This window comes from Marmota flaviventris, chromosome 5 (assembly GCF_047511675.1).
Source record: "Marmota flaviventris isolate mMarFla1 chromosome 5, mMarFla1.hap1, whole genome shotgun sequence".
In the NCBI taxonomy this organism is placed as follows: Eukaryota; Metazoa; Chordata; class Mammalia; order Rodentia; family Sciuridae; genus Marmota; species Marmota flaviventris.
This window is the reverse complement of record NC_092502.1, coordinates 22,806,512-22,833,241: the sequence shown is the minus strand read 5'-3', so window position 1 is coordinate 22,833,241 and position 26,730 is coordinate 22,806,512. Positions and strand designations below refer to the sequence as shown.

Sequence of the window (26,730 nt, the reverse complement as noted above, 5' to 3'; positions counted from 1 at the left end):
AAAAAAGAAGAACTTTACCAAACGAATTCTTAGATTCACAGAAAAATACAATGCTTGAAGCAGTCCTGGCAGCAGGGAAAAAGATTACCAGTACACAGAGAAGTGGAATGTGTTGATGGGACTTAACTTACTCTGCTGCTGAATCATTGTATTGAGCGATGGCTGCTGGGGTTTGGAAGGCTGCATACCAGGTAGTAAGTTGTCCAGGCTGATGTTTACACTGGGGTCAGACCAAGTAGAAGGCAGGGTTTTGCTGACTGACTTCTGGACCATATCTGTATTCTGATTATAGAGAGGATTAGGCTTCTGCAGCACTGTGCTAACATTTTGCAAAGGCTGAAAAATAAAAAAGATGCTCTAAAAATTAAGCATCTGTTCTATAAAGATTATCAGATGGCAATTTAATCACAATAATGAATTTCTAAAACCAAAAGAACCACAAATGTTTTATGTTATTGTCTTCAGTACTCTGAATCATTAGCTTTCTAAACAGGTCCTTCTAATGCCTCAATTAGCTCTGGGTTCAAAAAACCCAACAATATATATATCTACACTAACAATTATTCTCCCATAACCCAAAGTCTAGAAGCCACCAACAATATATCTACACTAACAATTATTCTCCCATAACCCAAAGTCTAGAAGCCACCATCCCTGGCAAATGCTCAGAGCAACTACCAACTCCAGGTTAGCTTTGAGGAAATACACAAGTGGAAATTTATTCTTAGAAAACATAATTCAGGTTATGATTTCTCAAGTTATAAAAGGTAAAAACCATTTTAACAGCAAATTATATTTCACATATCCTGGCTGCCATTTCCCTGCTCTGTGCATACTTCTACTAACTGAAGTGCACAACTAGTGGAATTTGATATACACACGGACCAATTTAGGAGCAAGGAGAAATTCAGGAGAAAGAAGCAGAGATGCCAGGTAGTTACAAAGGATAATTATGAACAGAACAGAAAAAAAAAGGAAAGGTCTAGGAACAGGAAGAATAATTAAAAAATGGACCAACATAAAGACATATAACATAGTTACTATTACCACTGCAAATAAAGCAGACTGGCTTTATGCTTAAAACACGTGTTAAGGCTGATTTCTGATAAACGCAGCAGTTACCCTTCTGCTTCTTTCTTCTTTTCTTTCATCCTAACACCCAAAAGAGGAAATTCTCACGAATTACAATGAGTAATTAGTATTATAAACAGATATTCTCAATACCTTGAGTCAAAAATAGTAAGTTCCTGGTACAACTGAGAAACTTATTTTACAACCCTGCATTTGTATAAATTCTAAGTTGATAATAAGTAATTTAGATTTAACTATATAAAGTGAATTAAGCTCCCCTTTTAATAACAAAAACCAAAGGAGGAGCCTTACAACATTTATATAATGGAGAGCAGGCTCAGAATAGGGAAAAACTTTCACCATTCAAGAACACGACTTTCTACGTTAGCAATGATTGTTTAAAACAATGATACTTCAAGAACATAACCAGAAATTTAACAAGAGAATGTTTGTCATGGGTGAAGCAACATAACGTATTTTTCTTAAAAACAAATTTTAAACACAACTAAATACCAATTTTTACAATTCAATTAATATTCTGAATTTTCTTCCTCTGGGGAAGACACTATGTTTGGTTTTACAGGGACTATAAGATGAGTGAGAAGGTCTTGCTTTCTCTAACCTGAATGACTATACTAGGCAAAAGAGTATAAAGTAAATGCAATGTGTAAAGCTCCCCCCCAACACACACACAAACACCCCCCCCACACACATGTCCATCATGTGCTGCTTAATGAGGTAATGATGTTTGGTCAACAATGGATCACATAAAATTATATTGCCTAGTGTCATCAGAGCCACCTCAGCTTTTGTGAGTGCACTATGATGTTCACACAATGACTAAAATGGCTAATGTCAATTTTCTCAGACTGTACCTATTGTTAAGCAACATGGAAACACACACACACACACACACACACACACACGGCTTATCTTTTCTCACACTATCCTATAATTAGAGTATCTCGAAGATTAGAAATCATAATTTCCCAGGGAAGCAGACAACTTACCTGTGACCTCGACATGGGCAAACCAAGTCCTACAGCATTAGTGCTCATCAAAGAGAAATTCATACTCTGGGAAGATGTCATGGTTGCTTGGGATGAGCCCATAAGATCAAACAGATCTGAAGAATTTGAGGCAGCTGGAGGTGGGCCTAAAGCTGGTTGTGAGCCACTGACAAGTTCCACTACTGGCTGAGAGGTACTGCCGAAGAGTTCGCCACTGGAAGGAACAGGCCCTGATGGGGCTTGGTTGAAGGCACTCCAGTCACCAAAGTCTCCATTCCCACTTGTTGCAGTTACTAAAACAAAAAGAACCACAAGGGTAAGAAACTTTCTGAAATGCACAGAACAAACTTATATAACATCTATGAACTGAAACTAATTAGAACTGATCGGAGTCCATCCTGATTAACATCTGCAGGTACTGTCTCCATCTGGACGTTATTCTTTCTCATGAATATTACACGAATGTTAACAAGGTGACAAAGAAAAAAAATTAAACTTCACATATAAAGTAAAACCCATCTCCTGCAGGTCTGAAGGTGACACACAGAAATTACCATAAAAACTTCCTTTCAACCAAGTTTTCGTATCAAATCTATTTCCAGCTGAACAGATAAGATCCAGTCTGGGACTTGAAAAAGCAAGAGAAAATTCTAAACTGGTTAAACTTTTTGCTGATAGCTACAAAATGTTCAAGTGAGGAGACACTCTGTAAAATCAGAGAACTCAATTTACTTCACTTACTGTTTGGAAAGGTTCAAGGAGAAATCTTTCATTTGTCATGTTTTAAACCTCAAATTCATAAGACTAAATTTCTTTAAAAAGTATGGAGGGAAGGCTGGGCCGTAGCTCAGTGGTAGAGCACCCACCCTGCACGTGTGAGGCACTGGGTTCGATCCTCAGCACCACATAAAAATAAAAAGATATTGTGTCCAACTACAACTAAAAAAAAAAAAAATTCAGGAAAAAACAACAGTATGGAGGGAAAAAACTTACAGGCTAGTGTTAAGAAATTCTCATTTGACTATGCTTCCATTAATACCATAAGGGCCAAAGTCATGATATAGCTGCTAGTACATTTCTTGGCTTCAGTTGAAAATGTCCAATGTATTTAAATATAAAGGGCAAAAGGGAAACTCATGCTAACATTAAAACAGAAACAAAATGCTACCACTATATTTCAAAGTATAATTATGAATCTGAAGTTGAATACAATAAAAAATTGACAGGTTAACTGCTAAGATTATAGTGGTTGAAAGCACAGATTTTATACCTTACTAGCTATGTGACCCCTAGCAAATTACTTACCTATCTGTGCTTTCCCTTTTAAAATCTATATTGTAAAGATTAAATAATTTAACATACACTAAGTGACACCTAAGATTGTTGTTGTGACTCTGAATTTACTGTCCAAGTCCCGGTGAGGGCCAAGGCACTGCACTCTCTCTTCTTTGGGCATGCCATATGAAAGTGTAAGTCATGCTTCTGTGAAGTCTGCATATGTAATATTAACTATCTGGAATAAAATTATTATAAAGGCAGGTGATACTTTTTAAAAAATTGTTTTAAACTAGGCTATCCTGAATCTAAGGAAATGAATTTTTCTAAGAAAAGAAAAAAATGGATAAATATTAGTAATGAAGTTGAAAAAGCAGAAGGAAAGAATAAGCTACATAAAAACTGTCATCTTAAAGTGAATGGTATGTATTCCAAGTTAATTAACACCATCTCCTTGCAGTCTACGTTCATTTACAACTTGGAGATACATTTTGTCTAGCTTATAAGGTAACCAACCACTGCAATACTATGTCTCATTATGCTAAATATCAAAAGAGAACAGTAACACAAAGTCTTTAAAATTATATTCTTCTATTACCATATTAAAATGTAAGCACCCTCAAAAGAGAAAACAATCACTTAAAAACCCCAAGCTCTATCAACAATTTAATACAAGAACTGGGCTAATATTCATTAGTTCAGGGTTCTACTAAAGCATGTCTTTGATCTTTACAAAACCAAAGACATTTAGAGTTTTACAATTAGTTCTATATATATTAAACAATTTGAGCTCATTTAAGTTAAGCTGCTGGATAAATGTAAACTTTATGCTGATTTTCTATTTGCTTGATCTATAATAAAGCAGCATATGAATAAAAACTGGGGCAAAATATGTTGCCCCATCTGAAAACTCAGTATTTGAGATGATTAATCATGAGAGGAAGTGATTTCTAGTGGGGCATATACTGTTCAGAAATGATTAATCATTGTTGCAACAGTTTCAGCCTCCTGCACAATGGTGATCAGGTTATATTAATCAAATGCATACAGATGAAGAGATACATCACTTAGGCAACATTAACATATTCAAATTATTTGCATAGTAGGCAAATTTATATACATAAAAACTTTGAGAATTACACAGGGAGTCTGTAAAATTAGGGCAATGTTTATCTTCTACTTTGATTTGCCTAAAGTAAGGCATCAAACCTTAGAAGGCGCAATCACACTTCCAAAATAAAGCAGTTAATTACTCAATAATTCTGGTTCCTGGGCAGTACTTGGAATTTACAAAAGTAGGCTATGAAAATAACCCCAAACCACATTAAAAGCTATGCATTTTTCTTCCTACCTCCTTAGGAACCTAAATCAGACATTACTAAATATAAATTTTAACACAGCTTAACAGCAAGACTAATTTACCTGTAATACATAGTAAAACTAACTCAGTTACATTTTTCCTTCCTGTCTCACCTCATGTTTAAAATTTTCATAGGTAAATTATTAAATATTTTCTTGTAGACTGTCCAGTTTTATAAAACAACCCCTTCACAACCTACAGGAAAAAAGACAGTTAATAATGAGCTGAGTCTCTATTCTACATATTTCTATAGACATTACTTTATCCTTTAAAGAACTGTGACAAGTAACATTATTCCTAGTTATATTATTATTAATTTTTTGCAGTAGTAGGGATGGAACATAGGGGTGCTCTACTACTGAGTTACATCCCCAGCCCTTTTTTCGATTTTTTATTTTGAGACAGGGTCTCACTAAGTTGCCTGAGCTGTCCTCAAACTTGTGACCTTCTTGCCTCCGCCTGCTGTGTTGCTGGCTAACAGTTTCAGAAAGTTGCCTGACTAGTCCATTTCAGAAAGTTGGTACATTTCATACCTGAAAAATTATATAAACTAAATGTATATCATAATATTTATGTTAAAAACAGATTATTTATACTTATTTGCCCCCCACCCCCCCCCAACTAAAAAAGTTACATATGCATATGGCATGTTTTTAAACGTATACCTTAGTATCCAGCCAAATGAACTCTTTTGAAACATTAAAGACAATGGCCTAATAAAATACCTTGTGAATTGGTTATTTGGGAATTATGAATTTTAAATATGATAAGGATAAAAACAACAAAAAAAAGTTGACTGTAGGGAAGAGAGCTTTGTATTGATAACCTTTTTACCCACCAGGATGTCTGGCCAATCAAACCATCTCGTACCTTGGGAGGGAAAATTGCCTGATGCAGCAGCTGAGCCAAAATCAGCAAATCCCCCGAATAAATCAGCTGATCCTCCTAGAGGTTAAGAGTAAGGAAAAAGTTAAACTGGTAGAATCAGAGAACACTGTGTGCAATTCCCGAAAGCTTCCTCAGCACCACACAACAATAATACAATGGTAAAGGCCCCAGGCCCCAGGCCAGAAGCTACTGGCTGCCCTAGGCTTTCCTCACACCAGGTTTCCTCTAAACTAGCACTCTCAGGCCTCAGGCCAGTTCCTGGTAAGACAGCACACATTACCTTGTGGTTAAGGTATCCCTCACCCACATTTCACAAGCATTATGAGGACGAGTGGTTTATGCACTCAACTATGCTCTCTGTTAAAATCTTCCCTGGGATGCTTAAAACTGAGTAAGATTATTATTAGGGAATAAGATATCCACACATGGAAGTGAAATGCACAACACCTGAATGGACTTGGAGAGTTTTTAAAAGGTGATCTGAAGACAGAATTGAGACACTGGGGAAATTAAAATAAAGTCTGTATATCAAACAGCACTGTTGTTTTAATGCTATACGTATAATCATATTATTATTATAAAGAAGAATGTCCTTGCAAGGAGAAATAAAGTGAAGTATTTTAGGGGCAAAATGTTATGGTGTTTGAAACTTTCTTTCAAGTGGTACAGAACAAGTAGCATTTAATAAACAAAAGAATCAGAGTAAGAAAACAGTGAAATTTTCCATATGTTCAAAAAGTTTTTACATTAAAAGGGGAAAAGCTCTAAGTTGATTTGTTTAAAAAAATTAACTTAAACAGATACAGGGAGAAAAACAAATGTAATAATCTCAGTAGACTATTTTTCCCCATTGTTTACTCCATAAAAGAGTAAATACTTTTTTTTGGGGGGGGGGGGTACTAGATTGAACCCAAGGGAACTCAACCAGTGAGCCACATCCCCACCCTGTTCTCTTTTTATTTTGAGACAGAGTCTTGCTGAGTTGCTTAAGGCCCAAGTGTAAATACTTGTATTTTTTTAATGTATGGAAAAAATAACCGTTTTTTGCTACTACTTCTAAATCGGTATTTTTGTTTGTTTGTTTATTCTTAATTTTGGTAGTGCTGGGGATTGAGCCCAGGGTTTTTGTACATGTGAGGCAAGCACTCTACCAACTGAGCTATATCCCCAGCCCCTTAAATTAGTATTTTTGGAGTGACAAGATCCCAATCATGTCTGCAAATCAATCTATCTGTACATATCACATTTTTATCCAAGTTTTATTTATAAACACTACATGGATAAAAGTATTTACTTTTATCTACAATTAGAGCAATATTTCAAGTTTTAATATTTCATTTTCTCCAATTCAATTATCAAGAAAATAGTCAAAAATCTAAAGCCCTAAGTAGCTGTCCTTACTTTTGTCTGTCCTTAAAGATTTCACCTCCTAAAGAGTCACAACCTTAGAAGTCTAGTGCAGCAGTTCAATTATGGTGCTTTTAGTGTTATGTGAACATTATATAGGTTACATCACAGCTGCTTAGCCTGCAGTGCTTAGAAACTAGCCAGGTGGGACTGGAACATCTGGGCTGCACTCAAACACCACCAGGGACAGCTTTCAACATCTGGTGCCATTTCTGAATTGTCTTATCGCTGCAAGACATTCTGCCCCATCTGCTACACTCAACTGGGTTAATTAAACTAGAACCATCTCCCTTTCTTAATAAATGGCCAGCAGTAATAAAAGGAACAAATCAGTTTCTGATAGATGTATATGTATTTCTTTTTAGTGCACATTTACTGTAGTCAACCATCAGCAGGCATAACTAATTCCTCATTCCTCATCCACATTACAAGTGCACTTGCTCACGTATACATTCTCACTCACCAGTGAACCACAGGTTCCACACTCCAACTAACACTACAGCTCATGCCTACAGTTTAAAGAATCTAAAAGATAATATCAGAGGGATTTAGTTTTCTTTTCCTTAAAGGTACATACATCATGATAAAATGTGATGAGTACAAAAGACCAGTGAGCTAGACGTTAAAAACCAATAAACAAACACGATATTAATAAGAACTAACAGGGAAATGAATGTTGCAAACAGTTGCTGCTTAATATTCATGTTTGTTTTCTGTAATGTTCCTTCATGTTAAAAACACTGATCAAAGTACACTGTTGGATAACAAGATGGTAGTTAATCAATTACTGTAACATTAAGGGACTTGAAAATTGGAGATTATTTTAATTTGCTTCATCCAGAAAGGCAGTGAAAAAATATTAGTAATTTATTCTATCAAACAAGTAGGGGTTTTCAAATCTTAACTAGTGTAAGCTATAAAGAAAATTCATGTTGCAGATAAAAGTACTGAATATCACTGATCACAACTTAAAAACTGGGTAAGATTTATTTATTTTACTTTCTGGATTTAATAGTTCAGATAAATATCTATCTACATTTTGTTTATTCTGCTGCTCCACCCTCTTCCAACTACATGGAAATAATTTTTTTATTCATAACTTATTTACAGTAAATATAATTCCCCCTCACCCATACTACAGGAATTTGATTTCAACATTATTAATTTAAGAATACTGGGAGTAAATAATGAAAACATGCACATAGCTATTTTACAAATAGAAGCCACTTTTCTTTGACAGAGATTTGACTTTTATTTCTCCAATCTTTTCAAATACCATGTTATGCTTCAATTAGTACTTTATATAAGGTGATCTTTGAAAATTGTCTCAAAAATTGAAACTCTATTTAGGAAAAATTTCTCTCCTAGGAGAAACATATGATACTCATACTAGTGTTTTAAATTCAACAGAAAACTTTTATGCCCAAGCATTTTCCCCAATAACATCTATCTAAGGAAATGTACATCAAAGATTCTACCAAAACTGCTGCATGTGAAAGACTGCTAATTTTCACAGGAGCCATCCTTCAAGATTCCCACATGAGAGCTGTCATTATAAATGAACCATTTCCATCTGCCTTTTCAGGGCAGCAAGGAGGTTATTTACAATCACCAGCTGGGAACATGTATTTTCCAAAGCAATACTGTGAAGAAGAAAAATATGGCTAGGCAGAGCATCAACTAGAAATGGAAATTTTCTCTAACAAAGAATTTAATCTGGATTACATAAAAAAAAAAACCACCTTTTGCATGAAGAATTCTTATACAAAAGTAAAATAAACGATGAAATGCAAAAAAATCACATAAATGATAAATTATACATAATCCACAAGAACTTTTAAAAAAAATCACTAAGGATGAATACGTCCAACAGAAAAAAGGAACAAAGGACATGAATAGGCAAGTCACAATTAGTATATAAATATACAAAAAGTGTTTAAATTCAGTTATCAAATAAATGCAAAATAATATGAAATATTATTTTCTTCTTACCAAAATGGAAAGTTTTAAGAAGTGCTAGAATGTCACTTTGCTCATAACAGTGAAAAATTTGGAAACAAAACCTAATGTCCAGAAAATAAGGAATTGAACATATGATTTAAGATACAAAGCAATGAAAAGTTCTATAAAAGAATGCATCATCATAAGGAAATGGTCATGAGAGCTTGGGTCAGAAACACTTTACAAAAAATAAAAACAAACATTATCCAGAAGGCTGTAAAGACCTGTCACACAATAAATGCTTACAAGAGGTTTTAACTAAAATACAGAAATTGTATTTTAAAAAGAAAGCTCACTAAAGTAAATAGTTTATGAATCTAAATTAGAATGAAGCTCGTTTTCTACGTTTTTAAAATGGGCATGCATTACCTTGAATAATCACTGAAAAGAATATAACAAAAAATGATTTTTTAAAATTAAACTTGGCTTTGAACTACATATATGACCCCCACCCAAATTCTAATATAATTTGGGGTACTGAGGATGTAACAACATGATTCAAAGTCACGTAATAGTGATTATGGAGCCAGGTGAGGTGGCACACACCTATAATCCCACCTACTCAGGAGGCTGAGGCAGGAGGATCCCAAGTTTGAGGCCAGTCAGGGCAACTTCATGAGACCCTGTCTCAAAAGAAGAAGAGCTGGGGATATAGCTCAGTGGTAAAGTGTCCTGGTTCAATCCTCAGTGTGTGAGGGAATGGCGGGTGTGAAGTGACTACTGAATTCAAAGCAAATGGTCCAAATGTAATAAAAATATGGATTAATGTATTTTAATTCTTTAAAAATTTTTAATTAAAAAAATTCAAAACCTATTACAAGGTATGTTCTTCTAGTCGTACCAATTATGGTGTATTATCTCTTCAACCTCATTTATTTTATGAGAACTCTCTTACGTAGCAGCAGTATGTTAACCAAGACTTAAATTCCTTAACTACAAAGGGACAAAGAACACAATTTGGATTTATACTAAAAAAGACATGGAATGATTTTGGCCTTCTATTTCTAATTGGCTTAATTTCTAGTTACTTCATTATTCATTTCTTAAAATGTTTAGAAATGAACTACATTTAAGAGCCACCAAAACATCATTTAAGTACAGATTTTAAAAGAACAAACATCACTACAATGGGACATTTATCAAGATCATCTCGAGTAAATCTTGATGGTTAGGATTCACATATGTTCTTTTAAATTTAGTAAGATATTCTACAATAATTTTTACCGGATATACTTTTGAAGATACCAACAATAAGGATAAAATAACACATTAAAAAAGAAAAGAAAAAAAAATCTGAGCATTTTCTCAAAGGAGATATTTATCTGATGAGTGGTACAGATGCCATATCTGCTTAGCTTTACAGTTTGTGCCCATATTACTTGCATGATGGTACTATTATAAATATGGGCACATCTGGTAAATGACACCCAAATGACATACCAAACAGCAATGTTAATATGGTAGATTTCTTAAACCTTCTCATGTAGGTGCTAAAGATTTAATATCCAATTTCCTTTTACTACAAAATTCAATTTAAAATATACTATTAAGATATATAAATAGAAATGAGGTCACTAAATTTATGTACTGAATGAAGGGGATCTGCAAAAACTGGTTACACATAGTGTTTCAAATAGAAGATAACTTTAAAAAATACTCTGATGTCAATTCACATATAGTTGCATTTTAGAGATATTAAAGTAAATTAAACTGATAAGGCAAGAAACCTTCCATGGATTTCACTTAAACTTAGTCTCAATTACTGTAAGACTGACTAATAATTGCTACTTCTATTTAATTAGTCAATCTACTGTTTGCATCAGAGGAGAAAAACCACTCAAAGGTTTCTTGCCAAGCAAAAGAAGCATACTGATATTTAAAAATTCTCTCTGTTCAAAGAAATCTTGGTACCATGGAGAAAAAAAGTTACATCTACTCACTGGACGGTCCTAGTTAATTCTTCTCTAACTGCCCCATTAAAACTTACCATAGATGCATGAAAGGGGCTCTTTATTATTGCATGCCAGAAAATTAAAAATAAATGATATTCTGTGACACTATTTCTATATTATATAACTACATGCCAACTATCAGTTAATAAACAATTCAAATCTTGAACATGTAAAAACATCACAAACTGCTAAAATAAGTAATGCAGTTGTTTGTAATCTTGCATTACAGTCTAATAAAGGTTAAAGAACAATTTTAGAAACAGTTACAGAAAAAAGTGGAAAGGAACTGAAGGATCTCAGAAACCAGGGTGAACCACAAATCCTTTAAGTTCATACTAGTTCAAGTTTTATGACAGCAAGTAGGAAGGAGAAAATAACAGGAAACTTAATTACGTGTACCAATGCATTAATCAAAAACAATTTCCATCATAAATTTAAAACCAATGCAAAAGTTTTTAAACAATTTGGCTTTGAAAAGTCATTACACACAACTGGGAATGAAAGATTTAGTTTATGTACATTAGATATATTCCAATCTTGTTGGTCTACACTTTAATGTAAAATGAACTTTAAATAGGCTTGGAAAGAGTTTCTTTAAAAAGAAATTTTATTTCTTAAGCTGTTTTGACTTGTAACCCAATAGTTTATTAAAATTCCATAAGCATCAAAAGCAATAACATAATATTATCAATTTTCCTGGAAACAATTTATCAGGAATTAAATAAAATGTAGCATATAATGGAAATCAAACTGAAGAAGTCATGAATCCCATCTATAAGGAAATTTTGGTAAACTGTTTTGCCACAGTACTCTTAAAACATTTGGCAGGCAGTTAAACACACATTCACACAATGCCCTTTCCTCCAAAGCACTCAGTCTGTTTACAATGAGGCAACTATCTGTGTCTCCTTGATTAATGATCACTTCCTTCACTTGACCTTTCCAAGAGGGTAAGAACTCCCTTTCATAAGTGCCCAGACTGGTGTCTCGTTCAATAAATATTTACTGAATAAATGAATAAAAAGATTTTATCTAAACTCCAAGCATATCCAAGCTGTTAGTCAGTAATTTCTTTTTTCATTTTAAAAAAACAAAAATCAAAGTAGCAGATTTAATATATTTTTTTTCTCCAAGTTAATCTTAAAAGATTAATAATGGGAACTATAAAGCCTCTAAAATCTTTAACTTAGAAAAATGCAAAAAGGATACCAAATCTCAAAATACCATTTACTATTATTTAGGGAGAAAGCATTGTATCAAGTGTATAGAGCCATTAAAATACAAGTATTACAGTGATTTGAGGATACTATTTTACTCACATTTACTAATTACCACAAAGAGGTTCTACTTATGTCTGAGGACTAGAAAAAGGTATAAAACTGAGTATATTTTTTTTAAGAGCAAACTTCGAGAAATAAATGCATATACAAAAAGATAAGCACCAACATGATAGTTCCAAAGAAGAGTAAAGGCCATAGGTGCTAAAGAAAAAAGCAGGGGGAGAGAGTTACCAAATATTTAAATACCGTATCTCTTCTTACCCAATTAAACAAGTATCCCCAATTAATGCACAAGGAAAATAAATTTGATTAAAAATTTCATTTTTCAATCCATCTTTTATATAGCATTTTTAAAAAACCAAGGTTACTAAAAAGAAAAAACTTGTGTGGAAGCTTACCTGTTGACTGGCTGGTGCCATCGAAGAGATCAACAAGGTCACCAGATGACTTGCTGCTAGGCACTGAAATCTGAAAACACACACAGGATTATGTGCTCAGAAAACAAATTTCTACTACTTTTTCCCCTAAAACCACTTCTACCAATTTCTAATTACAATTTTAAACACAAACACCTGTAAAAACCATCCTTAACTAAGTAAAGGCAGATTTGACTTTCTGAAAAAAAGAGTATTAACTTGAGTCCTTATGGAGGCAGTAAGCTTTAAGGAATTTTACTTCCAACCCTGTGGAAGTCCCTGACATCTACACTCATTTCTTTTCTAATTGCATTGCAATCTGGAAATAAACATATTTCAGATTGTATTCAGTTCAGAATCACAAAGAAAGAAGAAAAAAAATGTTCGAGTCCCATCACAATATACTTTAGTCCCTAGAGGAATGCTAGCCTATAAAGTCTTACAAAGCTTCTTTAGCTAATTCTAAGAATCAATGTCCACCTGGTCAAAGAGCAAATTCTTACCCAGTGCTAAAATTCTAAGAACTTCTAAAAACTGATTATATATCACACAAGTTAGTGTAATTTTAAATTATGTGATATACCTTTCCATTTTACTCTTTCACATTTAGTTCTTGAAATAAAAATATAAAAGCTGGACTTCTAGTACTATTCTTGTCTTCTTCATAGTGCCAAGTGCCCTGATATCTATGTTCCTTATATTCAATACATACATGATTATGTACACGTTAAATTAGAAGTGAATTGTGAGAAAATAGGGAAACACTGTAAATTTCTAGTCATATTAATTTGAGCTTTAAGGATTAAAATTACTATACTGTGGTTCAAAATAGTGTTTAAACTTATATAAGAGATCCAAATTGAAATAACTTCAAGAACTTCAGTTTTCTGTATTTTTTTAATTGTTAAAAAAAAAAAAACCAAAAGTTTATACTACGAACATAAAATATTCATGGCAAGGGTTGGAGATGTAGTTCAGGGGACAGAGAAGCAAGCATGAGGTTCTGGGTTCAATCCTCAGTACTAAGCCCCCCCCCCCACCCAAAAAAAAAAGATTCAGGCTATACTACAAACTGGTATTTAAAATACTTTAAGACCCCAAAACCAGACATTAATAGGATTCAGGCTGGGGTCCACTAACGAGGCTACTTTACACCAGAGTCTAGAGCAACAGTCAAAGTAAAAATCAAAGGAACATTTTAAAATGGTAAGTAGATCTAAGTTAAAAAACAAAAAGCAAACTCAAGATAAAAATCTTGATTTTTTGTTAAATAATGATTTTCCTCATGCAACCTTAGATGGGTTTTCCATGACAGTCATCATGTATTTGGGTTTTAACTATGATAAACACCTACCAGATCCTATATAGTTAACAATAGTAACTTATCTACAGAAGGGGAAATCTAAGATCATAAAAAAAAAAAAACCAGAGCCATTTCCTCTTTAACTACAACCAAAGTTAACTTATAATTTTGAGGTTTTTATCAAAAGTTAAAAAAAAAAAAACCACCACATGGGTGAAAATTATACATCATTTCAGAAGATACATGGCAAAAACTGTCAGAGTTCTTGTTCTTGCCATTACACATGCCTAGCTTTTTGTTTGTTTTGTTTTGTTTTTTGAGTCACCTACAATTTGCAGAACACATTAGAAAAATGTTTTCCTCAGCTTTTAGCTACATCTAGTGCGAAGACACAAATGGAAAAACTGTAACGGGGGAAGAGTGACAAAAACAATAATTCAATTGTCCAGGGCAAATCTCCCCCTTTGGCTGATTTTTGTATGAAAGACTATCTCCTTGTGGCCAGCTATCCAGTAGGTGGATTTTATTTTTGTGGTGAATAAAAACAAAAGAAGGTACAAGAAACAGTGCTTCTTACAGCACTGATGGCAGTGAGGTAAATAAGCTTCCCTTTATAGTTACCATCTCAAGGCTAAATGAGACTTTCTCCTATGTATTCATCTTCTTATTCATTCATCTTTTGTCACTTCTTAATTCTGCCATGTTTTAGTTCAAGGCTTGGTAACCAGTGGTGATAATAGATGAAAACAAATACACTATATATTCTGATTTACAACCTCCCCCAAATGAATCAAGAGTGTCATTTCTACTTTCACATGAAGTACATAATCATTCTACAATTGGACAGGTTTCTTTCCCCAAAGAATTTCTTATTATTAATGACTCTGAGTAATACATGCCAGATGATCTATAATTAATATGATTACCTAGAAATGCCAAAGCCTACTAATGTCGAAATTGTAAAAGTAGTTTATTAGAATAAACTATGTGTAATGTGTAAGCTCGGGCCATTCCCACCTTAGCTGAAGACTGAGGTGGATGGGTTGAAGCATTCTGATCTGGACTTGCTTTGTCTCCTGTGTAATGTGCTGCTGCTCCAAGATCAATGGTTTTGGAAGGATTTGCTGTGCGCTTGTGTCTAGTTGTGGTGGTCTCTGTGGCCTGTGTGATATGGATATGCTTTGTCGTCACAGTTTCCTCTTCATCTTTGAATTCACCTTTGGGAGATCTGCCTCTTCTTGCTTTCTTTTCCTCATCGCTGTCACTAAAAGATATTAAAAATGAAGCAAAATAATAAGACTTGGGATTATTTTTAAATGGAATCCTTAGTGACTTGAGTTAGAGAATTTCAAACACGATAACTCCAAAATCCTATACTTTGACTATTTGACAGGGATCAACAGAATGTTATCTAAGCTTCCTGAATAATGATATGTATGTACTGGGGAGGGGAAGTGGGAATCTGCAGAATTCCCTAGGTAAGTCTAAAACACTGCTATGAAAAAGTCTTTACAAAAATGTGTACAAATAAAAAAATACCTAAAATAACTCAGGTTTTTGTTTATTATATATTTAAAGCTTAATTAAAAGATTAAATAGGATTATCAGAATCAATTGGTAATATTCTAGTATTTAAAACATCTGCACTTGATGATCTTTTTTTGAAATGTACTTGTGAACATAGCTACAGTTCCATTTTTATAACATAATTCAGTCACCAACTCTCATATACCAAGGCATATAACATAGTAAAATTTTACGATTTCAAAGGATACTTTAAAAATATTACCCTATTTCAATTCAAGTGATTAAATGCTATCTGCAAATGCAGAAAATATGAGGTAATACACTTTACAGCTGTACTGTATTTTACTATATTTGGAGTTTAAACTTTTACATAACTATGTAAACTGCTTCAAAGAAACTTACCTATATTGAAAATGTTTCTGAAATGATTTCATTTTGCTCACATTAAAAATATTCTATTTTTAACAACGTAAAAAAAAACAGAGGAAAACCTGGATTTTTATATGTTGGGAATGAAAATGTCAGTACTAGTCTGTTGTCCAGTTATAAGGCACTGGTTTATTTATTTTTTCCCCCTGGGTACAAACAGAGAAAGACAAAAAGAGACGGCAAAAGAGAAAGAACCAGGAAAATGTTCCACTACTTTTATTAATTTTAGAGTAGGTGGTTTAATTTATAAATATCCTGGAACAAAATGCTTAAAATCCACCTTTAAACTATGACTGTTGGGCTGGGGATGTGGCTTAAGCGGTAGCACGCTCGCCTGGCATGCGTGCGGCCCAGGTTCGATCCTCAGCACCACAGACAAACAAAGATGTTGTGTCCGCTGAAAACTAAATATTAAAATTCTCTCTCTCTTAAAAAAAAAAAAAAAAACCATGATGTTACTGATGCAATTTAGCTTAAACTAATCTAAAGCAACTTCTATTTGAATGAATTTAGAACTTGTACAAATAAAGGATTAGAAACGAATGGCTTTCAAACAGAAAAAGGATGAAAACATTTTTTTTAAAAAAAGATTCTTTTTCTTTCTTTCTTTTTTTTTTTTTTTTAAAGAATTTAACCTTTTATTTTATTTATTTTTATGTGGTGCTGAGATTAAACACAGGGCCTCACCCATGCTAAGCAAGTGCTTTACCACTGAGCTACAACCCCAGCCTAAGATGAAAACATTTTTAAAGAAAACCTATAATTCTGGTAAGTGGCCAAGAGCTCTTACTAATCTCTCACCAACGAAAAATGACCCAAAGCTTCCGGCAATCAGGCCTATAAGTAGAACTGTATTTCTTACCTTTTTGATATTCAGTTTTGTCAGTGCAGGATAATTTCTTTATAAATTGAGAATATAAATCTGACTGGCACACAACGAAATGAAAGCTTCACATGTGATCAAGTTCAAGAATCCCTGACTAATAATGAACTAAAGTCTGAAATTCTGGTAAAGTCTGAGATAACATGCAATTTTTGTCTAAAACTCTACTGCTCTCTCAGAGTACAAGATGAAAAGTCTTTGGCGTGCCTGTTAGTGTGATATATCATATTTGCTTATCTCTAGCAACTGAACATTCTATATAAAAGACTTAGAAAATCTAGTAGATTAGAGGGAACACATGGGGAAAACTACAATAAGGGAAAATCTGAGTGGGCAGAGAAGGGAAACAAAGAAGGAACATAAATACTGAAGCTCGAAGGGCAAAGGAAAAAAAGTTAACAATATTAGAATGTAGGACTGGGGGTGTAGGTCAGCAATAGGGGGCTTACCTACCATGTATGAGTTTTATCCCCAGTATTGGGAAAAACAACATACCTTATTTCTAACCAGCCTACGCTTCCTTGAGTCCCACTTCATGAGGAAATCTCAACAGATTACATGGCTACTGTTTTCCACAATGAAGCCAAAAATACACAGGCCAAGAGAACATTAATGAACAAAAATAGCATGGAATATCTGAAGCAGGTGCTCTTTCCCCAAATTTAGTTATTTATAATTATCAGTTTATCATATGCATACTCCTTTATAAAGGAGATAGAAATGCAGTTGTAAAATGAATCTCCAGAAATGGCCTTTAAAAAGATGCATTTCAGCCAGGTTTTGTGGCGCACGCCTATAATCCCAGTGGCTCAGAAAGCCGAGGCAGGAGGATTGAGAGTTCAAAGCCAGCCTCAGCGAAAGCTAATAACAAACTCAGTGAGACCCTGTCGCTAAATAAAAATACAAAATAGGACTGGGAATGTGGCTCGGAGGTCGAGTGCCCCTGAGTTCAACCCCTGGCACTTACATAAATAGAGATATTTCATTGATTTAAATAAATATGGAAACATACTGAAAATACACTAAACAAATTTCAGAACCTATTTCAAAAGTAGATTACATTTTTGTTTTTTATGTCTTAATGAACCCCTAAATCTGAACCATTAAGATATCTGGGTAGGAAAAAGAAAGACAGTAATTAGTTACAAGAATGCACTTGAAGGCTCAGTTCCATTATTGTGTAATTTTAGGTGGGTCCACACAATCTAAATGGGCCTTGGTTTTACTTCTAAAAAATAAAGTCCTTAGTCCACCTTATTTAATAGAGATATTGTAAGGCATACATAATACAGGTCTTCTAAAATCTGCCTTGCAACTTAAGCACTATACACAATGCCTTTTAATTTGGAAGAAAAACTAGCTTACACCTATACTGGTAGGTAAGAATAAAAACTGAATGTTTCAAAGCTCCAGTATGTTCTATGTAAAACTAAATACAAATGCCCCACCACAGAAAATAAAGTTTATAAAATATAAGTCTACATTAGAAAAGTTTTGGTTCAAACTTCACTTGGATTTGCTTTTTGGTACATACTGTATAAAATCATAATAAAATGTAATGGGAAAAGTTAAATTTCAAATCCTTTACACCTTTATTTTAAACTTACTACATGGACTTCATTATTCCTCAACAGTATCTTAGATCCCTGGATCATTTGATGTCAAAATGCAAAATAATCTGTAAATGTTTTTACTGGGGGCAAGAAACTCCAAGGGAAGACCAAGTAGTCTGAATAAACATATAGAGGACAGATAATCAACTTTAGAAACAAATGGGCACAGACAAAACAAAAGGAATATCAATACTAACAGCAATAATGTTTGGCCTAGCATCTTTAAAACAAATGAATGCTGCTTGCTTCAGTAGCACATATACTAAAACTGCAATGTTGTAAGAAAACTAGTACAGCCTTTATGCAAGGATGACTAGTAAATTCACAAACCATTCCACATTTTTGCACAGGGCACTTTTAGGGTGGTGAAACTATTCTACATGATGCTTTGTGAGTAGTATGCATCTGTCAAAACTCAACAGGACTGCACAACATGGTCAACTCCAAAGCAAGCTATAGACTTTAGTTAAAACATATCAATATAGGTTTATTGTTAACAAATGTACCATAGTAAAGTAAGATGTTAAGCAGGAAAATCGGTGGGGAAGGAAAGAGGGGACATATGGGAACCCTCTGTACTTTATACACAAATTTTCTATGAACCTAAGATTTCTCTAAATGTCTAATTTTTTAAAAAGCTGAATTTCAAATAATGTCAATATCACAAACAAAAATCTAGCTGCATAAATTTAGCACCCTTTTTAAGAGACCCGGAGACAAAATGTTAATACCTGCATCTTTCTGGAGAGTCTTCTCTATCTTTCCTCCGGAACTTGCTGATGGTGTCATCAATTGTGCTTCCAATTTTATCACTCAGTTCACCTAATTTATCACTGAATGGAAAAGCACTCTTGTTTTTATCCCACTCCTCATCCCATTTTGATTTGGGTTCAGGATCATATCTTTCGCCTATATAACACATTAAAAAAAGAAACAACTCTAAGGACATTCAATTCAAAAGGTGTCTACACTTCTTATTTCTGAAGCTTTTCCTCATAATATAATCATTTTCAAAGGAAAACAGAAACCTCTGACAGTGCTGAATCAACACAATTATAGCAAGGCGCAGCATGTAATGTCATTAAGTAGCAGAAATGCAGATTCAAAAGCTTTTGTTTATGAAAACTTTCACAACCTTAATGTGCAGCATTCAGGAAGTTCCTAAAGGCTGTTGAAAGTAGTAGTAGAAAACACAAAAAAACACAAGTTCTACAAGCAAAAGAAAAATAGAAATCTTTTTGTTTTTCAAATATTACTTAATAATTGTGTTTCATTCCTATTTTCAATTTAAAAATTTTTAGAAAAGTATTAGACATCAACAGTGTCTTAAAAAAACAAGAAAGTAAGGCAGGCATGCTGGCAATGTGCCTGCAGTCCCAGCTATGTGGGAGGGGAGGCTGAAGCAGGACTGCTTAAGACAATGAGTTCAAGGCCAGCTTGGGCAACACAGAGACAGTCATTTCAAATATCAATCAAATCAAATCAGTCAATCTAAAGGAACTCCACCATGAATGCTACATGTTCCAATATGCTGGCATCAAACTAGAAAAACAATGGATTTTAAAGCATGGGAAAGTATTTTATAATTACTGTAAAAAGAATATTCCAGCTACTAAAAACTGTACACACTAGAGTCATATAGTATGATGATATTATACAGTCAAAGACCAAGTGGAAATATATTCTCGAACTGGTGAAGCGTATAGAACTTCTGTGTGAATCAGGGAATGAAGAGAAAAGATGATGGTAGTGAACAAAAGATTCAAAATGTTAAGATTTTTATTATTCCTTACTCTTTAGAACCCAATGAAGACACAAAACGGAATCTTTCCATTTCTATGTCCAAACTGAATTTAGGAAGCAAGAGTGGGAGTAGAGAAAGCAATCAAGTTTAAAAAAAAATAAAAAAATAAAAAAAGTAGCTAACAGACCATTGTTTCCAACATTTGTTAAACCAGTTTTTATGGCATACATGCCCTCTGGAGACTGTACAAATCCAATTTGCTGAATTGTGGGCTAAAACTTCAAGGCTAAAATTTTCTGTAGTAAAAACATTGTACTAGGGCCTGGGGATACAGCACAATGGTAGAGTGCTTGCCTAGTGTGTACAAGGCCCTGGGTTGAATCATCAAAAAAATTTAAAAATCTATTTCTGGGTGTGTGTAACAAACGTAGAAGTGGTCACCAATTTAAGAAAATATGATAACAAAACTTCAACCAGGAAAGGTTTTCAGAAGTAATTTTCTAATAATGTATGTGCACATTTCAGTAGCAATGTGATGAATTAGACTTTGAAAAGAAACAAATATACAAGAAAAATGAAAAGAGATGAAAACCAAAATGATTAATATTGGTGAAGATCATACTAAATTAGTGCTTAACATAATAGGTTTTGGTAAGACACTATCTAAAGTAAGGATGATAAAACACACAAAAAAGTTAAAATAATCAAAAAGGTTGCTAACAGACCATTGTTTCCAACATTTGTTTTTCGTTAGTTAAGTCTGAAAAACAATAATAATTTAGCAAAGAATGTGAAAGTTGTTTAACTCTTCTGTCAATACAGATGCTGCAATCAGTTTGCTGTGACTGAGTCTGAAAACTCTCAATTTTCTAAATTTATCTGATATAAGTGCACATTGTAATAGTCCAAAAAAAGGGGGATGCAAGTAGAATGAGTAAATGAATTGCATATAGCAATTTTTGTTCAAAATATATTAAATTTCTTTAGCTACAGTGAAAAAGCTAAAGAAAAAATATTTGAGCAAATAATACAAAAAGTTTTTTACTCTCCTCCAGAAACAAATCCAAAACATATACTGTAGAAAAATATTCTTGTCAAATTCAATGAAATAATTTTTATGTGGTGCTTTGTCACTTAAGGGGAATTTTTCTGATAGAAATAAGCTGAGAGAGCAGTACTTTTTCTTAGAGAGTAATAAAAGGAACATAGAAATAATATTCTATGGGTAATCCCAAAGTAATAAACCTCAATATAATCCAAGTAAAAATGAACTTGATTTTAGGTAGTGGGAACTAGAGTGTCCCCAAAAGCAACTGTGAAGATCCATAGTGCTAACCTCTCTGCATATATACTATAAACTGTCAAAGTTCACAGAAGACAGGGTGAATTGAAATGAACATGCTGTGAAAGAAAATTCTTAATTTTGTGTATGCTTCAAGAACCAAGCATCCTATTTTTAAACTACTCCATTAAAAATAAGCATTAAATATTCTAGTTGCTCCTAAATGTGTTAGAAACAACAAACAAAGCAACAGATCCAGATGAAATCAAGTGATAGTATAGCCAGTAATCTTTTTCTCAAGTTATATATTGCTTCACTAAGGGAACAGAAACTGAAGCTGGATTGACTTGAAGGACGCATATGTGTTTGTGGACAAAAATGTGAGCTAAACCGGTTTTGAAATAAAACAATGAATCTCTTGACCGAACTTGGTATTTTTATGCTCTACAATATGAGTGAGAGAAACTACTTTTCTGAAGAAGTGTATACATCTTTTTTATTTTCTATACATTAATACAAAGTTTGCAGTTAGCTAATTAGTTAAAATCACATTCTTGAACCTGTAATAAAAACAAGACAAGAAGATTTCCAGGATCCATGTGATTGCAGCCAAAATGAGTATCATGTGTATTTAGTAATCTTTATCTTCCTAGAAAAAAATAGCATTTTGGTATTTAGTATTTTAATGATTCTTAAAATACATCTGAGAAACTAAACTGATGCTTAGATGCCATCCTATCTTTAATACTCACTGTATCTGAATCCTCCAACACTGTCTGAGGAAACCCCAACATATTTGTCTTTGTTCTTCTTTGCTTTCTTTCGCTCTTCACGAAGCCTGTCGTCATCCTGGGCAAATTCAACCAATTCCTTCACCTTCTGGCGAATATTTATACCTTGATCCTTGCCATGCTCATCTTCAGAATGGTAAGGAAGAAAAGAAGCGAATGAATTCATTTAATACACACCAAACTCTAAGACAAAAAAAACAGTAAATCTACAAAATAAGAAACTAACTTCAATATTTTGAAAAATAAAAACAAGAGGTAGATTGTGGTATTACACTGTGTCATTTCCTTTTTAGCAAATCCTAAGTTATAAAATGCAATTCTGCTTTACAGATCACAGATAATAGTACTGTGTAAGGTCAATTAAAGACCCACTAAAAATCAGGGTTAGTGAAGATGACCACATGAAATGAATATATCCATAAATGTTTTCTATTATATTTTAACAGAACAAATCAAAACAAGAACCGCCTGAATATTTTAATGACTGAAAAGCACCCCAAATGTCTTGGTTTCCCAATACAAGTTTGGGAACATTAATTATGAGGACTTAGTGTAGCTGAAAAACTGAATTTTTTAAAGTACTAGGGCATGCTACAAAATGAAGTGTGCTTCATTCTCTAGCCTCTTTCACATTCAAAACACACTCTGGCCTTGCTGCCTTTGCACAGTAAATATTATTTGGTGGGAGGGGGGAAAACCCAGCTTCAAACAGATGTGTGTGTTTTGGAGCTCTAACCTTTTCTTCCCATATGATTAAAGCTATTCCTTTATGGACACCACAGGGGACCAGTCTCCAGTGCATATTTTAATATAAACCCGAACACTCATGTTGTGTTGGTTCTGTTGTTATTAGCCAGTCTTTTCTGCAAGTTTCTTGTCTTCACTAATTAATACTCTAGGGCCCCACGTCTTGGATTCTGCACTCGTCACACAACCAGCAACAGTCACATTCTAATTAGAGCAGAGAAGCTTCTAAGCTGGTTCAGGTGACTGACAACTCCAACTACTGTTTTAATTTGCTTATAAGGTTTTTCTATTGCTCACCTACAAAGTGGTAATTTTCCAGGGATCGCAAATCATAAATGTGTTCTCTGGCACTTGTAACAACACGCTCTGATCCATTTCTTATGAGGTAAGCTAGAAGCAGCAAGGACTGTAAAAATATAAAGCACCAAATGATTTAACGAAATAAATTCTGGTAAAGCTTTGGTAAATGGTTAAAAAAATTTTCAACATTAGCAAATAAATAATCATGGTGGTGATGAGGAGGGTTTCTTTACTCTGTATTAAACTTTAAATACATACTCTAGCACATATTATCAATTTGAAGTTCCTGTGATATAGAGTACAATAAATATAAATTATCCAATAAGTCCTATATGTCAAATTTTTTTTTTAAAAAAAGAATCAATAATTCTGATGTTTAACAACACTGCATGATACAAATGAACAATGAGGCTTTAAAAAGAGGGCTCAGTTTTTACTTCTTCTGTAGGTATTATGGAACTGTGAATTAATAGAACTATCAAAATTATCTGGCATTTATATAAACCTATAGTATTTTTCCAAGGTAAAATTTGATTTTTAGAGGTTATTGATGTAGCATTTACATCAAAAAGTTAATGCCAACTAATGAAAGAAAAAACTTAAGTTTTCAGAAGGTTTTGCTAAAATGCAATAATGGCTACCAATGAATATAGGGTAGTGTAATTATTCTGAAATAACACAGTAGTGACTCTTGAACAACTTTGTGAATACACCAAAAACTGCACTGAACTGTACATTTTAAACATAATCTTGTTGGAACAAACTTCACTGAGTTATATGAAAAAACGGTTAGGTTGTTGAAATTAAGGAACTCAAAACCTCTTCCTATCAGTGATTTATTTATTTATTTTTAAATAATTTACCCAAGAATTAAAAAAACAAAAACGAAAACAAGCACCAACCACAACTTCAATTTCTGAAAGCATACTTACTTAATTTACAGAAATTTCACCATAAATACAAGCAGAAGTAAAGACAGTGAATGTTTTCAGAAACAAACATAAGAAAAAGATCTATAACATCATTAGCAATTAGGAAAATGCAAATCAAAATTACATTGAGATTTATTCTCACACTAGTCAAAATGGCAATCATCAAGAATACATATAATAAGCTGGGTGTGGTGGCACAGCCTGTAATCCTAGAAACTTGGGAGACTGAGGCAGGAGGACCTTGAGTTCAAAGTTAGACTCAGCAATTTAGTGAGGGACTAAGCAACTCAGCAAGATGGTGTCTCTAAATAAAATATAAAAAAAGGGCTAGGGATGTGGTTCAGTGGTTAAGTGCCCTAATGCCCTGGGTTCAATTCCCAGTACCAAAAAAAAAAAAAAAGAATACACATAATAATAAATGCAGGAGAGAAAGAATGTGGAGAAAATAAACATTTCTAACATTTTTACACTGTTAGTGGGACAGTAAATTAGTATAATAACTAAGGAAATCAGTATGGCGATTCCTTAAAAGACTAGGCATTGATCCAGATATACTGCTCCTCGGTATTTACCTTAAAGAAAGAATTAAAGTCTTCATAACTACAGTGATATATGCATACCCATGTTTATAGCAGCACAATTCACAATAGCTGAACTATGGAATAAGCCTAGATATCCATCAAAAGATAGATGAATAAAGAAAGTGTGGGATATATACACAATAGAGTTTTATTCAACTAGAAAGAAAAATGAAATTAATACCATTTGCAGGAAAATGAATGAAACTAAAGACGATCATGTTAAGTGTCAAAATCAGAAGACTAAGGGTCATATTTTCTCTTATATAAAAAAGCCAGAGGATCTAAAAAAAATCAAAGGGAGATCAACAGAGGAAAGGGAAGAGAAAAGGGACAAGGGGTGGAATGTGGAGAGGGAGGGAGGAAGTTCTGGGGAGTGATATTGGTCAAATTATGTTGTTATATTGTGTGAACACATAACAACAAATCCCATCAATTTTAATACACCAATAAAAAATGTAGGAAAAAACACAACAACAATAAAAAAGAAACAGATAACAAAAAGAGATTTTTATTCCTGAAAATCAGAACTTTCAAAGGTTCAAATATGAATGTTATGTCATTTTGTTATGTATTTTGAGTAGTAAAAAAAAAACATGGTAGGGTTGTAAGAACAAATGACACCTAGTTTTAGAATTGTGCATTACATGTTATCAGGAAAGGAATCTGATAAAGAGTGCATATATGTTCAAAATTTAAAAAATATTAGAATTTGAGTCTATATAATGCCAGTGACTCAGGAGGCTGAGTGAGGCAAGAGGATTGCCAAAGCTAGCCTCAACAAGTTATGGGCCCTTGGCAATTTAGTGAGACCCTGTCTCAACATTTAAAAAGGGTTGGGAATGTGGCTAAGTGGTTAAGCACTGCTGGGTTCAATTCCCTGTACCCCTGCCCCACAAAAAATTAAGTCTGTGTATTTAGGATTAAAAATCCTATTATTTTCTGAACTAATATTTTTTGGGTGCTGAATACTGTTAGAATCCTATTATTATAAATTAGGCAAATTTTTAAGCAGCGATGACAAACTACATAAGACTTGATTTCATCTTAACTGCTCATAGACTAAACATGTATTATTAGAGATGAATTATTTTGATAAGTGCAAACATTTTTTATAGGAAAAAATTTCTTAAATATTTAACATTTAAAAGCTGCATTAGTTTTAAACATTTTACATTAACAATAGTTCTTTACAATGACTGATAAATAGAACACAAATAACAAATATGCTTCCTTTATGTGTTTTCGACTATTCTATTAAAGGATTTAATGTGCTTCGAAATCACTTCTGTATGTGTGCTTTAAATTCTAAGCATTTGTTTTCAAGATATTAGATTATAAAATAGGCTTATGTTCATACCTTATAAACTCTTCTCCAATTCTTTTTGTTGTCTTTTAACATTCGAGACCAAAGCATGTTCATAAGTTCTGGAAACTGTTCATACATAAAGGTAGCCCTGAAAAAAACAATGATTTTTCTCAAGAATTTGCAATATGTTAATTTTGACAGTAGATGGCAGGCTTGCTCTAAATTATTATATTTCCCCCAAAGAGCTTAAAAAAGAATAAGCTTAATTCAAAAAATGTGGATGATACATTCCTTGAAAATGTTCTTCCTATATTTTAAACAATACCTATAATATTTGTAGGCACCACTAATTAATATCATACTTTGCAAGTTCTTTATTCACTGACACAGTGGCCCCGATATTCATCACAAAAAATTCTTTAGAACTTTACTTCCAAGTATTTTGTACTCATACTTCAAAATTTACATGGTAAGCTACAGTAAGTCTTGAAACTTCACCGAGAAAGAAAAATTGTGGGTTTTTTTTTTCTGAGCCAATTTTTAAAGGGAATAGACCCTGTATAAAACTTTGTACATCATTATCTGAATAATTATGCAAAATTTATATTTGGCAGCTAGTTTAAAACTGAAAG

General features: G+C 33.3%; 1 protein-coding gene across 3 annotated transcripts in view; it reads right to left on the bottom strand.

Moving 5' to 3' along the window:
* Positions 1-26,730, bottom strand: part of Clint1 (clathrin interactor 1) — a 60,769-nt gene that overhangs the window by 1,730 nt on the left and 32,309 nt on the right. For 2 of the 3 annotated variants that reach the window (XM_071612018.1, XM_027938677.3), the window contains 9 exons: positions 26,150-26,246; positions 23,277-23,385; positions 22,194-22,358; positions 19,147-19,324; positions 14,981-15,227; positions 12,643-12,712; positions 5,587-5,661; positions 2,082-2,374; positions 132-336 (listed from right to left, as the gene is read on the bottom strand). In XM_071612018.1, the coding sequence (XP_071468119.1) occupies positions 132-336; positions 2,082-2,374; positions 5,587-5,661; positions 12,643-12,712; positions 14,981-15,227; positions 19,147-19,324; positions 22,194-22,358; positions 23,277-23,385; positions 26,150-26,246 (1,439 nt within the window). The remainder of the gene's footprint in view (positions 1-131; positions 337-2,081; positions 2,375-5,586; positions 5,662-12,642; positions 12,713-14,980; positions 15,228-19,146; positions 19,325-22,193; positions 22,359-23,276; positions 23,386-26,149; positions 26,247-26,730) is intronic. The other variant, XM_027938678.3, reaches the window with a different exon arrangement.